The 13,263-nt window shown below is 54.9% G+C and overlaps 4 protein-coding genes across 4 annotated transcripts; 1 reads left to right on the top strand and 3 right to left on the bottom strand.

The window, feature by feature from the left end:
* Positions 1 to 242: 242 nt before the first annotated feature.
* CTHT_0053200 (RNA helicase-like protein) lies at positions 243 to 4,577 on the bottom strand (the record flags this gene model as incomplete). The annotated part of the gene is made up of 3 exons (XM_006695595.1): positions 243 to 496; positions 562 to 4,171; positions 4,239 to 4,577. 3 exons carry the CDS (start codon positions 4,575 to 4,577, stop codon positions 243 to 245), a joined length of 4,203 nt encoding a protein of 1,400 aa, XP_006695658.1.
* Positions 4,578 to 5,673: 1,096 nt separating this feature from the next.
* Positions 5,674 to 6,344, bottom strand: CTHT_0053190 (uncharacterized protein; the record flags this gene model as incomplete). Its single annotated transcript, XM_006695594.1, has 2 exons — positions 5,674 to 5,867; positions 6,017 to 6,344. The coding sequence occupies 2 exons, from the start codon at positions 6,342 to 6,344 to the stop codon at positions 5,674 to 5,676; spliced, it is 522 nt and encodes a 173-aa protein (XP_006695657.1).
* A 1,721-nt stretch (positions 6,345 to 8,065) lies between these two features.
* CTHT_0053180 (uncharacterized protein) lies at positions 8,066 to 10,895 on the bottom strand (the record flags this gene model as incomplete). The annotated part of the gene is made up of 3 exons (XM_006695593.1): positions 8,066 to 10,063; positions 10,116 to 10,547; positions 10,602 to 10,895. The coding sequence occupies 3 exons, from the start codon at positions 10,893 to 10,895 to the stop codon at positions 8,066 to 8,068; spliced, it is 2,724 nt and encodes a 907-aa protein (XP_006695656.1).
* Positions 10,896 to 11,263: 368 nt separating this feature from the next.
* On the top strand, positions 11,264 to 12,313 carry CTHT_0053170 (uncharacterized protein; the record flags this gene model as incomplete). The annotated part of the gene is made up of 2 exons (XM_006695592.1): positions 11,264 to 11,633; positions 11,685 to 12,313. 2 exons carry the CDS (start codon positions 11,264 to 11,266, stop codon positions 12,311 to 12,313), a joined length of 999 nt encoding a protein of 332 aa, XP_006695655.1.
* Between the last annotated feature and the right edge of the window lie 950 nt (positions 12,314 to 13,263).

Genomic DNA, 13,263 nt, shown 5'->3' with positions numbered 1-13,263 from the left:
TCTCTCTCTCTCTCTCTCTCTCTCTCTCTAACTCATCCATCATCCATCTCCTTCTATCTGTCTATCATTCTATACCATTCATATAAGATACGTCAGATATCCAGACAAAACTTCGTTGTCCCCTATCCCCCCCCCCACCCACCTACCCATCAGTATTATCCCGGCTCTCCCACCTCACCATGACTCCCTTCCCATGACTCCCTTCCCATGACTCCCTTCCCATGACTCCCTTCCCTAAGAACTCAAGCATCCAACCCATCTAACTCAACCAACCTCGTTACCAACCGAATCACCTCCCCCTCACTGCCCCCATTCCCCCCAAAATTCTCAACTTTCCTCTCAATCAACCGATCAATCACCCCCCTGAGCCTCGACACCAATACGCCAATCCTGGCCCATCCTCTCAGCCTTATCCATCCGTCCACAATTAACCCTCTTCCCTGCGTGTCTAGCTCAATGGAGCCGGCAAACAGCAGGAGGGTATACGCATTAAACGCTATTGCTCAACCCGTTAGCACAAACACGCAACCACAAAAGGGGTTTGGGGAAGGGGAAACTCACGTGTTAACTCCCTAACAAAAATCTTACTCGTCCTCACCATCGTAAAATAACTCAAGAACTGGGCGCCCGGCCCCGCGAAACCCTGTGCATCGAACAGCACACTGCTTGGATGTACAAACACGCGCCCAACATCCTTAGCAAAGTACTTGATCGTACGCGCTTCGGGGTCCAGCTCTACTGCTCCCGAGACAGAGGTTGCAAATTTCTTGTCCGGAAACGAGATACGCAAAATCTGCGGGGTAAAGGCAGATGCGGTGAGGGCTCTTAACAGGCCGGGGGATGATGTTGACGACTGGGTAGAAGAAGAAGAAGAAGACAAAGGGGAGGAGGGGGGAACGCTGGAGGAAACGAGCCCCATTTCCCGGAGAACTTCATAAAACTGCGCCCTCGTAGCAGCAATATCGCTCAGCGTAGCCCAGCTCAAAAAGTTCTCCTCACACCACTGCCTAACCTTCCTCGGCGGCGTGCCCCCCGCCATCATAGCTTCCCATTCCTGGTAAGCCCTCAAATCCGTCATCAAATCTCCATCTGACGCCGTCGTCCCGCCCCGTGTAAACCTTCCCCTGGCCGCCTTCGCCTCCTCCCTCTTCTCTACGGGCGCAAGGAAAGGCGACTTCGTGCTCAGTATAGCCGCTATACAAACACACTCATCCAAGCACCCAAATATCGCTCCATACACCATCAGCTTGGCACACCTCAGATCAGCGGGTATCAGCGCCAACTGCTGCCCGAGCGCAGTCAACTCCTCTCCATCCAGCGCTCCCATCCTCTGTAGCATGGTTACCGCCCCCTCGACGGCACTATCCTCCGGAGGAGTCGGCGCACGCGCTAGGAACCCCCTCACATCGCGTATCCCCATCGCGCGCACGGCAAGGCAGATCTGCTCCAGCGGGACGCGGCGGATCTCCGGGTCGGGGCGCTCGCGCATCTTTGCTTCGGCATCCCGCGTGTAGAGCTTGTAGCACCACCCGGCCTGCACACGCCCCGCGCGACCACGCCGCTGTTTACACGCCGCGCGGGAAGCCCACGTCTCTTCGAGACGACGCATCCCGCTGACGGGGTCGAAGGAGGTCTCCTTGACGCGACCGGAGTCGATGACCGCTACTATATCATCGATCGTGATTGAGGTCTCGGCGACGTTGGTAGAGACAATGACTTTACGTTTTCCCGGGGGAGGGGGTAAAAACACGCGGCGCTGGTCGCGGGTGTCGAGGGAGGCGTGAAGGGGGAGGACGTGGAGAGATGGGAGGGGGCGGAGGGTGTTGACTGCGCGGGTGATCTCTGCGACGCCGGGGAGGAAGATAAGGATGCCTCCGGCAGAGTTCCGGGATGTTAAGTCAGAGTCGATGGTCCTGACGACTTCGACGAGCAGGTCGTAGTTGATGCGGGCGCCGAGTTTTTGGATGGTTTTGTTGACAGGGTCTGGTTCCGACGGAGGAGTAGAGGAGCCGTCATCGTCGTAGTAGTAGTCGTGGTTCCGGTTGGAGATAGAGAAGCCGGTCATGCGGATGACGTCGTCGAGGTAGTAGTCTTGCACGGGGTACGTGCGGCCGGCGATCTCGACCATGCCGACGGTGATGTCACTGCTGTCGGCAGTGAAGTAGTCGCGGAAGGAGGCCGCGTCGAGGGTGGCGCTCATGAGGATCAGCTTGAGGTCTTTTCGCTTGCGTAGCACGTCGCGGATGATGCTCAGCAGGAAGTCGGTGTCTAAACTGCGTTCGTGGACCTCGTCGACTATGATATGGCTCACGTTGGCCAGCGAGGCGACCACATCCTCGACTCTGCCTCCGGAAGTCTGCAGCCTGCGAAGCAGAACACCCGTCGTGACGAAGGTGATCTTCGTATCCGGACTCGTCTTGGTCTCCCCACGAATAGAGTAGCCCACCTCCTGGCCAACCTGCGAGCATCTCTCCTCGGCCACACGGTCGGCCAGACCCAGGGCTGAGATCCTCCTCGGCTGGGTGACAATGATATTGGCTCCTTTGCCCAGCCCCTTATTGTAGAGATCGTCCAGGATAAACTGCACCGACTGCGTCGACTTACCAGAACCCGTCTCACCCGAGATGATGGTAACCTGATTTTCCGTAACAGCCTTGACAACCTCCGCCTGGACCTGCCACGCCGGCAGTCTCTCCCTGGCCGCAAGCATCTTCTTATACGCCGGCGTCTCCACGCGCGCAAGCCATTCCGCTCTGCTCTGGGGGTCAGGCGTCCAGTTAATCGGCCTGGGGAACCTTGGCCTTCTCTTAGCCGCCTTCTTCGCCGTCGATGCGGGCTCCTCTGCCGCCGCAGACGACACAGCCGCGACGTCCCTCAACCTCCCCGGACGCGAGATGACCTCGTTGATATTCTCCTGTATCCAGGTGACCAGGAAATAGATCTTCATCTCCTCCCCGCGAAGCGACTCGCTCGCATAAGCAAGCGCCTTCTTGATGATGCTTAGCTTGATGTACGCCGGGAGCGGCGCTGCAATAGAGAGGATGACCTGCGCCGGGTACTGCGGCGACCGCCGGAACTGGAGGTAAGTCTCAACATTGCTCTGGTTACCGTTCGTCACGCCGTCAATACGGATCTGGCAGACCGCAGGCGACAGCCGCTTGTACTGATCCCCGAAGCTGGCTTCCAGCGTAGCCATCTCCTCTTCCCAGCGCTCCTCAGGCGTGCCCCATCCCTCCTCATCCTGGACTCGGTCCTCTTGCTGAACCCGTCCCTCCTCACCACCACTCGACAACAACAGCCTCTGCAGCGCCTCAGCCGCCTTGCCCTCATCCCCTCCATTCGCATCCAACATCTTCCGACACAAATCCGCCGAATACCCGGACTGTGCCAGCCTCTTGATCATCCCTTCCTTCTTGAGGTCAGTCGTCGCAACCGTCACGCCAGCAGTATAATTTTCCGGCAACGCCCACCGCGGCAGATCATCCTCGGGAATATGTACCAGCAACCACTCCAGCGTCTCCTCCCTGTCTTTGCACTCCTCAACCGCCTCTTCCACGTGACTCTGCCTAAACCCGAGCGCGGCGAACTCCTCCACGATCGCCCTCTTTTGTGTGTCCGGCATGATAACGCCATGCGGGTTCCACACCGCTTCTCGTCTCAACAGATCCTCCAGCTGTTGCCTTGTTCGATTGCCCATTTCAATTTTCGGCACATTCGCCCACTCCCTCGCCCCCCTCCCCGAGCTCCCCTCCCTCACGGGTAGGACAACCCCCGCCGCCTTTTCAGCAGCTGCTTTTTCCTTAGCAGCCCTCTCCGCCTCCCTTTTCTTCTCCTCAGCAGCTTTGATAGCCTCCTGTTCCCTCCAAGCAGCAAACGGATCCCCCTCATACAGCCATCCCCTCCCCTGCTTCACATCCTGACTCTTGATCCCCTCCAACTCCTTCCACAGCGCTCTATAATCCGGGGGCAGCATCATATGCAAACTCTTCATACTACACACCCGAAAGAGCGCATACGTAGCCGCCGCGTGCTTGGCCTCGATCGCGGTGGGCTTCGCCACCAGATGGGCGTGCGAGGGGGGGAGCTTGAAAGGGGGCAGCTTGGTCACCTCGCCGGTTTTGGGGTTTTTCGAGGAGAGGGAGATGAAGACTGTGAAAGAGCCATCTTTGAGCTTGTGAGTGGTGTATTCCGGGGTCTCCCCATCTTTGGCGCTGGCAGTGCTCGTTCAGCAGATTGACAGGGAGTTTTCCAGTCCAGGAGGCGCCACCGATGAGTTGGCGGACTGTTGGGCGGGGAGGGCCGTCTGGCTCTCCGGTGTTTCCGGGTTTGTTGCCGTTGTTGTTGCTGTTGGAGGGGTTGCCGGGCTTGTTGTTGGTGTTTCCCTGGGATGAAGATGAACCCCCCTTCTTCCCCTTTGGATTCTTGTCGTTGGTGAAGATGATAAAGTCACCTTCACTTGAGCCTCCCCCCTGATTATTCTTGTTGTTGTTCTTGGCGTCCTTTTTGCTGCCGCCGCTACCGGACTTAGATGCCGCTGGGGCTGGAGGGGGCTGATTCTTGCCCTTTTTCGGAGGCATCGTGAGAAGTTGGTGATGTTTTTTTTTTCCCCCCCCCTCTGTACTTAAGGTTCCGTGTGTTTTATGATTTTCTGTTCAGTCGGTGAACCTTTGAACTTTCACCAGCTCACAGGTTCAACCCTTTAAATCACGGACTCGAAACGCAGATTCGCCACCAGCACAGTGCCCTTGGCCATGGCAGTCGAAGAACCGTTCACCGAGTTAAAAATATGGCGACAAAATCTCACCTTCTTCAGGCCGAAAAATGATGAGTGAGATGAGCAGGCGATGAATTCCAGCTGATGGCGCTTGCTAGAGCAAAAAAACTCATCCAGGCCGGGTCCAGACTTCGAATGAAAAGCTCTCCTGGCTCCTGCCGCCTTCATCCACATGGTCTTGGCATGCTCTGGTTAGTGCATATACTCGGTTAATATCATGTGAACTCAGTTACTGGACATTAGACCATTCGGACAGAGTTGTCGAGGGTGAGTAGTAAATGGTCGGTTAGGTGTATGGTTGGTTGGATGGGGCCCATTACAGCATGGAAGCACCAGCAGGTTTTCATGCAAAACTCAGGTAAATTCCAATCTTATTCCTCCTGTTCCTTTGTGAACCTACCTAGGCAAAAGAGCAGAACCTCAACACAACCCCTATCTCCTTGAAACCCAAACGACCTGGAAAACAACCAAACTTGAATTGCATTTTATTGCATTGCTTGCTAGGTAATATGTTGACCGAGCCTTCCAGATCCCCCAACTCCAGTCAAAGCTGCAAAACTTCTGTAACGTAATGTAATGTAACGTAGAGAGTAGAGAGTAAAAAAAAAAAAAAAAAAAGAAGGCAAAACCACAAAAACTAAGAGAAAGTATGATACCTTGATGTTCATATTACCCTCCACTCTTCAGTTCATTCCCATCGACGTGTCAAACCAGCAAAACCAAACGAAATGAAAATTCGGCCCGCTTCATGTTTTTCACTTCCTCCTCCAACGTCGTCCCCGATTCTCCTGGGGAGAACGTGCTCTGTAGAACGTCCAAACCTCTAACGTTCAATCTTCCAAACCAACCCCTCATCATGAGCCCGTAAATCAAGGCTATCCCCTAAAGTACTAAATCTCCTACTCAATCTCCCCTTCCCCATCCTCATCCTCCGGCTCCTTAGGCGGCACCAGCGGCACCAGCGGCACCAGCTCCTCCTCTTTCTCCGGTGCCGGTTCAGCAACAGGAACAGCTGGCCTATTCTTCGGCGGGCGCCCCCTCTTCCTCTTGACAGGCTGCTCACCCGCCGCTGTCGCAGCCGCAACTGTCCCCGCTGCAGGTGTAGTCGTAGCAGCAGTCTTATTGGCAGCAGCCACCGACGCCGCCTCATTTTTCCTCGGCCTGCCGCGCCCCCTCTTCACCGGTATCACACCTGGATTTCTCTCCCCCTCCCCCCTGTCGTTTCATTCCCTACCCCATTACCTCCAGCACTGTTGCGACCCCTCGTCTTCCTCGGGCTAGTCGGCGTCTGTACCTCCTCCCCTTCCGTGATGGCAGCAGCAGCAGCAGCAGCAGCAGCAGCAGTAGTAGTAGTAGTAAAGGCAGATTTAGGTGGCCTTCCCGGCCCAGGCTTACTCTTCTTAACGCCGCTGCCCTTGGGTCTGCCACGGGGACGGCCCGTAGGCTGGGGCTTGGGCTTGCGCTTGGAAGGGGAGAGGGGGGGACGTCCGCGCTTGCGTTTGGGGGGTTGGTCTGTGGTGGGGGGAGGAGTCGAGGGGGCTGCTGCAATGGGGACAGCTTGGTCGGACATGGTTGCGGTTTTTAGTGAGTGCTAAGTGGGAGTTATCTGGTTCGTAGTTGGTTGACTTCGAAGGCTGAGATTTTGGGTTGAGTAAGTGAGTGAGTGTTGGATAGATAACTTCAAGGCTGAGCGCTGGAATTCAGGCTTGGCGATGAGCGACAAGTGTGTTACAACGAAAACACACTCGTCATCCTCAATCGAACCGAGAAAATATTTTCCTCGATTTTTTTTTGGATGCTTGAATCGGTCACTGCTGAGAACGAAATGCCTCCAGTGAAAGCCAGTGATGATTTCAGGAGTTTGGAAAGAGTTTCTTCGCTCAACTCGGTTCGTGACGTGACGCGACCTTCGCGTGTGACGCGTCGGTGGGGCAAGCAGCAGCAAGGTAGGGTAAGGTATGGTAAAGCTGGATGGCAGCGAACCCTTCTCAACCTTGCTTGGCCGATGGAAGAGAGGGGGGGGGGGGAAACCGGAAGAAATAACCGGAAGAAAATAAGAGAAACAGACAAATTTCGTAGATTTTGTGCGGCCGGTTGCAGACGGTTTAATCTTCAAGAGTTTGTTGTGTGGACCTTGGAAATAAATTTCGGGAGAAAGAAGAAAGGAAAAAAAAAAGCTGGAATGTACGGAAAGAATTTGGGAAGTAAAAGAAGGGCCTGAGCAATGAAGCACGTACCACAGAGTCCGGGGACCAAGCAGTAGTGACAGCAACAGGGACCTTGGTTTGAATCCTATTGTCGCAGACTCCAGGAAGACACTGGCGCTGGCGAAAAACTCCCATGTTGCCTGATTTTTTGCCAGCAAATTTTCTGCATTAATTTAAAAAAAAAAAAAACATTCGACAGGCCCTACTGCGAACTTAACCCCCCCGCTTTTTTTCCCCGTTTGTTTGATTTTCTTTTCTTTCCTGAACTTTAGTTCTATTTCCAATCTATCCATTTTATTCTCCAACTTTAGACCAAATGTGACAGTGTATCATTGCAGCACCGCTGCCCCTGAGATCGTCTTGTGCTAACAGCTCGGCTAAATCGCTCTGTCCTGCTGCAGTATGTGCTGTGTGTCACTAGTGATGTGTGAGGCACTCACTTATATTAGGATAGGGGAGAAACATATCATGACTGCGTTATGTGTTAACAGAATGTTTCATACGAATCTTGTAGGCGTCTTGTTTCAAGTCCGCAAACATACCATGAATCATCTGCAAAATACGCCGTCAGTAAAGCCATGAGATACCAGATTTGCCACAAAAAAAAGGGGGGGGGGATAGAGTTGAGCCAACTCAAGGCACCATCAAAGTTTCGAGGGCAGGGAAAGAGGAAATCAAAAATTGAGCACAATAACAGACGAGACATCCAGACATGAGGCCCACAAAGTCGAAGATACCGATATCAAGAGAAGTATGAAAAACACCTTCAAAGTCACCTTTTACGCTCACCTTGAGTCTAATAGTTTTCTGTCTGCTGTGAGTGCAAGCAAAGGTCAACGTACAAACTCGACCAACTGCCTTCCCCAGTTATGATGCCAGACAAAGTATATCAAGTGTAGCCATGCGAATCCAAACTGTCAGACAAGTACTTTATTGATGACTGATTATTCTCTCTCTAGCCTTCCACAACACATCCCATATTTTATATATATATATATATATATATAATGATCCCCATTTCCCCAACCCAACCAAACCCCCAACCAACAAAAAGAAAACAACCCCTCCCACCTTACCCTCACTCTCACCTCTTCCTCTTCCTCGCGGCCTTCTCCCTCGCATACTCGTTGGCCGCCCTTCCCTCTTCGTTCTGAATCTCCGCAATAATGCGCTTGAACTTCTTCTCGTACGCCTCGTCCTTCTCCTTCTTGATGCGCAGCTGTTCTCTCCTGATAAACTGCGCATCTTTGCGCAGCTCGCGCAGCGCGCCCTTCCGCTCCCGCTTGTGCTCCGCCTTGAGCTTGGCCAGCTCGGCGCGCTCCCGGTTCGGGTCGTAGTGCTTGTCCGGGTCGAAGTCGTCTTCGAACTTGGGAATGTAGGTCTTGATGGCCAGGGGTCGGTGGTGGTGCAGTTCGAGGGGACGACGCGAGAGGCGAGAGAGTTGGAGCAGGCGGGAGAGGTGGGAGGCGAGGTCGTTCAATTTGGACGTTAGAGAGGATGGTAGATGAGAGGCATTAGGTTTGGTGAGGAGATGCTGGGCGACGGAGAGAGCGGGCTGGAAGGATTCGATGAACGCGGGGAGCTTGTGCCAGGTGTCGGCTGCGGACTTGAGGATGGCGGTTGCTGTGGAGAGGATGGCGATCTGCAGGGAGGAGGTCTCGGCTGGGGAGAGCTCGTCCTTGCGCAAGCAGTCGCCGCAGTTGAGCTGGCGGATGGGAGTGTTGGTGGCATCCTTGATGCGGATGCCCGCCGGCGGCTCGTGCACCGGGAAGTTGCCCAGCTTGGACTTGGCCCTCTCTGGGGCGAGAGCGCAGAGGGTGTTGAGAAGGAAGTTCATCATCTCGGGAACGTAGCGCTTCGCAAAGTCCTGGTATTGAAGAGCCAGGATGGACAGGTAGATGCCGACGGCGAAGTCAGAGAGCGCAGCAGGAACCTTTTGACCGAGATACCTGGCGATGGCCAGCATCGCCGGAGTGCAGACCTGATGGAAGTGGTCCGAGGTCGGGAAGGTCGTGCCGATGGCGGTCAGGATCACCAGGTCGCCGACAGTGGGCGCAAGCGGCCGATGCTCCTCCATCTCCTGGATGCGCATGCGGTACGCCTTGGCTACCTCAATCGGGAACGTCTTTGCCAGCGAGTGGACGTGGCGGCTCAGCTGCTCCAGAGTCGGGAACCAGTGCGGCTGGAAGCGGTCGCCCAGGTAGGCGATGTGGTGGATGAGGACCTGGGAGAAATTTCCTAGCCTCTCCTTGTTCTTCGCATCCAGCTTGGGGTGATGGAGGGCACGGATCCGCTGGACGACAGTCGGCAGCTTCGTGACCTCGATGCCCTTGACGACGTTGAGCATCTCCTCGTGAGACTGCGGACAAGGGAACGTATACGGTATCCCGTTCTCGTCGTCGCCTTGCTTCGGCTGCTGGAAGACAGCTTCTTGTTGCTCGGCTTCTGTCAAGATGCCCTTGATGAACTCATCGTCCTCTTCATCTTCCTTAGACTCTGAGCTCCCTTCCTCCTCATCGCTCTCCACATCCGAAAAATCCTCGCTGTCAAATTCCAATTCGGAACCGCTCGCCACAAGGTCGTCGTCGATCAGGAAGTCGTCTTCGTCGTCGAGACCCAGCTCGGTGGCTGTTGGCTTGTACTTGACGCCCTTACCGAGACCGAACTCATCCTCGGACTCCTCGGCATTAAGAGGATCAACAGCGTTGTCCTTCTTATCCTTCTTCCCCTTGTCCTCTTCACTCTCGCTCTCCTCATCATCCGAGACGGGCTCGCCACGCATGCGCTTCAGACGCTTCTCCTCCAGCTCCTGGAGTTTCTTAGCCGCTTCAGCCGCCTTCTCCTCTTCGGTCTTGACCGGTTCGGCCGGCTGCGCACGCTTGTCCATGGCGAGCTGCTTGAGCCGGATATCGTATTCTTTGTCGACGACCGTTTTCTCTTTGCCGGCGATGATGGGCACTGGGGCCTCCTTCTTCTCGGTCTCGGGCTTCTTGATCTGGTAGAGTAGCTGCTGGACCTCGGGGAGCTCTTGGTCGACCTCCATCCGGAGCTCGTTGTTTTCCTCCTTGATCGCTTGCCGTTCCTGCGCGTTGTCAGCAATGCAGACTAGATAAAAGCAGTCCATTTCCACATACAGCCTTGTACATCTTCGACTTGGCAATAATCTCCTCGTAGATCTCCTTCCTGGTCTTCTTCCGCTCCGGCTGCCCGGCCTCATCCTCCAGCCCCTCCATAGCCTCAGCAAGGCGCTGGCGCTTCAGCGCACGCCGCTCGGCCCGCGTAGTGTCGGACTCGTCGCCAGATGGCAGGTCGTCCTCGGAAAAGTCCTCTTTCGGCGCTTCGTCGTCGTCGAACAGTGGCTTGCCCATATGGGTCAGGCGAGCCTCGTCGTCGTCCTCCAGATCGAACATGCCCTTCTTCTTGTGGGCCCGCAGCGCCTCCTGGGTGTAGCGCTCGATCATCTTGTCCTCCACGGAAAGGTTCGGGTCGCCCTCGCCGAAACGCCGGTCAATGATGCCGCCGACCTTATTGCGCCGCTGCATCTCGACGAGGATAGTTTGGCGACGCTGAGTTGGTCAGCAATTGTTCACAGACCTTTGTCAAGCTCAAGAAGGACGCACCTTCTCTTCGCTCCTCGCCCGGGACAACTCCGGCCGGCCCTTAATGACCATGCCATTCTTATCGGTCGGCTTGTTGGTTGTGACCTCAAATTTTGGGCCCCTCGCGTTGGTCTTGAACTGGAAGGGATTGAATTGCTCGCGGATGCTCTTGAGAGCCTCGGCCTTCTGCAGACGCTTCTCCTGCGCCTTGGGGTCGTTGGCATTTTGGCGCTTCTGCTTCTTCGACTTTTGCGGACCAATGAGGCCCTGCTCGCGCAGCGAGGCCTTGAGCCTCTTGAGCTGTGATCCGGCCATGATTGTTGACGATTGGCCGTAGAAAGGTGCGAAATTGGGGAGATGGATGCAGGTCAGTGGTTACTCTCAATCTGTTGCGCAGCAGCAAGATTTTTGGGCTTCTGGGCGCTTTGCTTGCGCTTATCTTATCGCACGGCCCCACTGTGCTTGACCTCAAAATTTTAGCGGTGAGGATGGGCAGAAACTGCAGCGGGGGGTGGGGAAGGGAAGAGGGGGGGGGGAAGACCTTGGAGATTCTTGGCATTCGTCAGTCTTCCAGGGTCCTCGTTTGTGTCGTTCGCCATCCTGAACGCCCACGCTCGAGGGAAGTTAACAAAAACCCCCTAGATGCCTTGCTCAACCTCACCTGGGCCAGCCCGCATCACAGCATGTTTTGGCTAAAGAAGCTCATTCGTGATGAGCGCTTCCTCTTTGGCGCGCTGGCGATCAACGTCGTCACATGGGTCATCGCCTCTCGCTATCTCCTGAAGAAATGGCGCGACGAGGCTGAGATCAAGCCGCAGCAGCCCAAGACGCAGTACATCACGCAGGAGACGGAGGACGCCCTCAAGCTGAGTACGCTGGAGACACTGCTGGGACACTACAACTATGCGATCCGTGAGACGGCGGCCAAGATCGTGTGCGACAGGGCCGTAAACGATAAGGAGACGGTTGATATGCTACTTTGGGGCATCACGAGGCCGGATTATGACGAGCGGATAAAGAACCTGAGGGCGCTTGCGATTATTACGGATCAGCGTGAGTCTCCTCAGCAGTGTTACCGGGTCGCAGACGACTGACTTTCCCCAGAGAGCCTCGAACGTCTCCATTGCTTCAAAGCTTACTCCGCACTCGTCCGCTCTCTCGAGCTTTCCCTCGACCCCGAACAAGAAGTTCTCAACGACCCCAACTGGGACGACTACCCGCTGCGCGACATGACAGAGAAGCTCTGCCTCATGTTCATCTCCCAACTCATCAACTGCTACGACTGCGAAAAGCTCGTCAAAGCCAAGTTCGTCGAGAAGTGGCTCGCCAAACAGAACTGGGGTTCAACCCCCGAAGAACGCTTGAAAAATTTCAGCCAGTACAACGAAGTCCGTAACAACCGCATCACAGACATCGTCGCCGTTCTGAGGACCTCGCGCTCCGGGCGCGCGGCGCTCGAAAAGGCAGGTCTGTTGGAGCCCGTGCTGTCGCCGATAGACAGCGAGGTGGGGGATAACGAGGCGTACCGGCTCAGCGTGGTCATGTCGGGCAATTTTACGCTGAATAACCTGCAGGAGCACGCCAATGCGGTGATGCGGTCGCTGGAGGCGGCAGCGCGGACAGCGGAGGAGCAGAGGAGACATCGGCATCGCGAGGCCATGGTGTTGAATGATGGGAGCAGGCCGGTGAATAGCGATGATATTATCCAGCCGGAGCCTAGGTCGCCTTCGTGAGAGAGGCGAAACACGACTGTCAAGAAACTATAACCCTAAATGGAAGCATGCTCAGCTCACTCTGAGCTCAAACTGACGCCCCTGGGAACGTGGTCCACCAGTTGCCGCTCGACAAAACGGTACATTCTTGCCGAGGACGACTCGGTTATCAGACAGTTTCCTGCATTCATCAACACCGGCCAACAGGACGGAAAGCTCGACAACATCTGGTCTCAGGGGTATCGATGCTAGGTTCAACAGGTCGATGCCATAAAGATGTCGGATGGTTCATACGGATTAAACAACGAAGCTACGCTAAGAAGACTCTAGCCAAGTCGGCCCGGTAACTCCAAGGGAAAGCAGGCCGCGGATCAATATCTGCGTTCCGGTGTTTGTTATCTTCGGAGCGCTTCAACCCCAGAAGCGCTGCGCGATCTGCAAGTCTCGAGCAAAGTGTCGTTCCTTGAAGGGTTGAGGACCATAGGATGTAGCCCTAAAAAACATGTCCAGCTTCCATAGCAACAAGTGCGGATAGTTAGGGATGAAGGTCCCAAATCCCAATGCTGCAATGCATGAAGGACATGTTTCAGTCCCAAATCTATCAAGTTGTTACTGCACCTGCATATGAGTGTTTCTAAACAGGTTTGAGAACTCCTAGATACGCATTGTTTTGCTCACGTCGGCTTCTTGCGATATAAATAAAGGTGAACTTGAGAAAGGTTTCATCGGAAGCCACACAGCCGGTTCCAGGTTGGATAGCTTAGGAGCTCTGGCCATCCCAGGCTAAGGTATCCAGACGACAGCTGTCTCGATGGCAACCTACCAGTAGCTCTGAACGTTCGTTCTGATGCTTCTTCTCGAAGCGTTTGGCAAACACAACTCTTCTGTGTTGGACTAGATCTGTAAGACGCAGGGGCAATCGCGTCATGGTCAACGTTTCACGTGTTGAATGGGCCAGTTACCCTGCCGGC

The sequence above is a fragment of the Thermochaetoides thermophila genome (assembly GCF_000221225.1).
Source record: "Thermochaetoides thermophila DSM 1495 unplaced genomic scaffold scf7180000011820, whole genome shotgun sequence".
NCBI lineage: Eukaryota > Fungi > Ascomycota > Sordariomycetes > Sordariales > Chaetomiaceae > Thermochaetoides > Thermochaetoides thermophila.
Note: the sequence above shows the minus strand (reverse complement) of the source record. Positions and strands in the feature narration are given on the sequence as shown.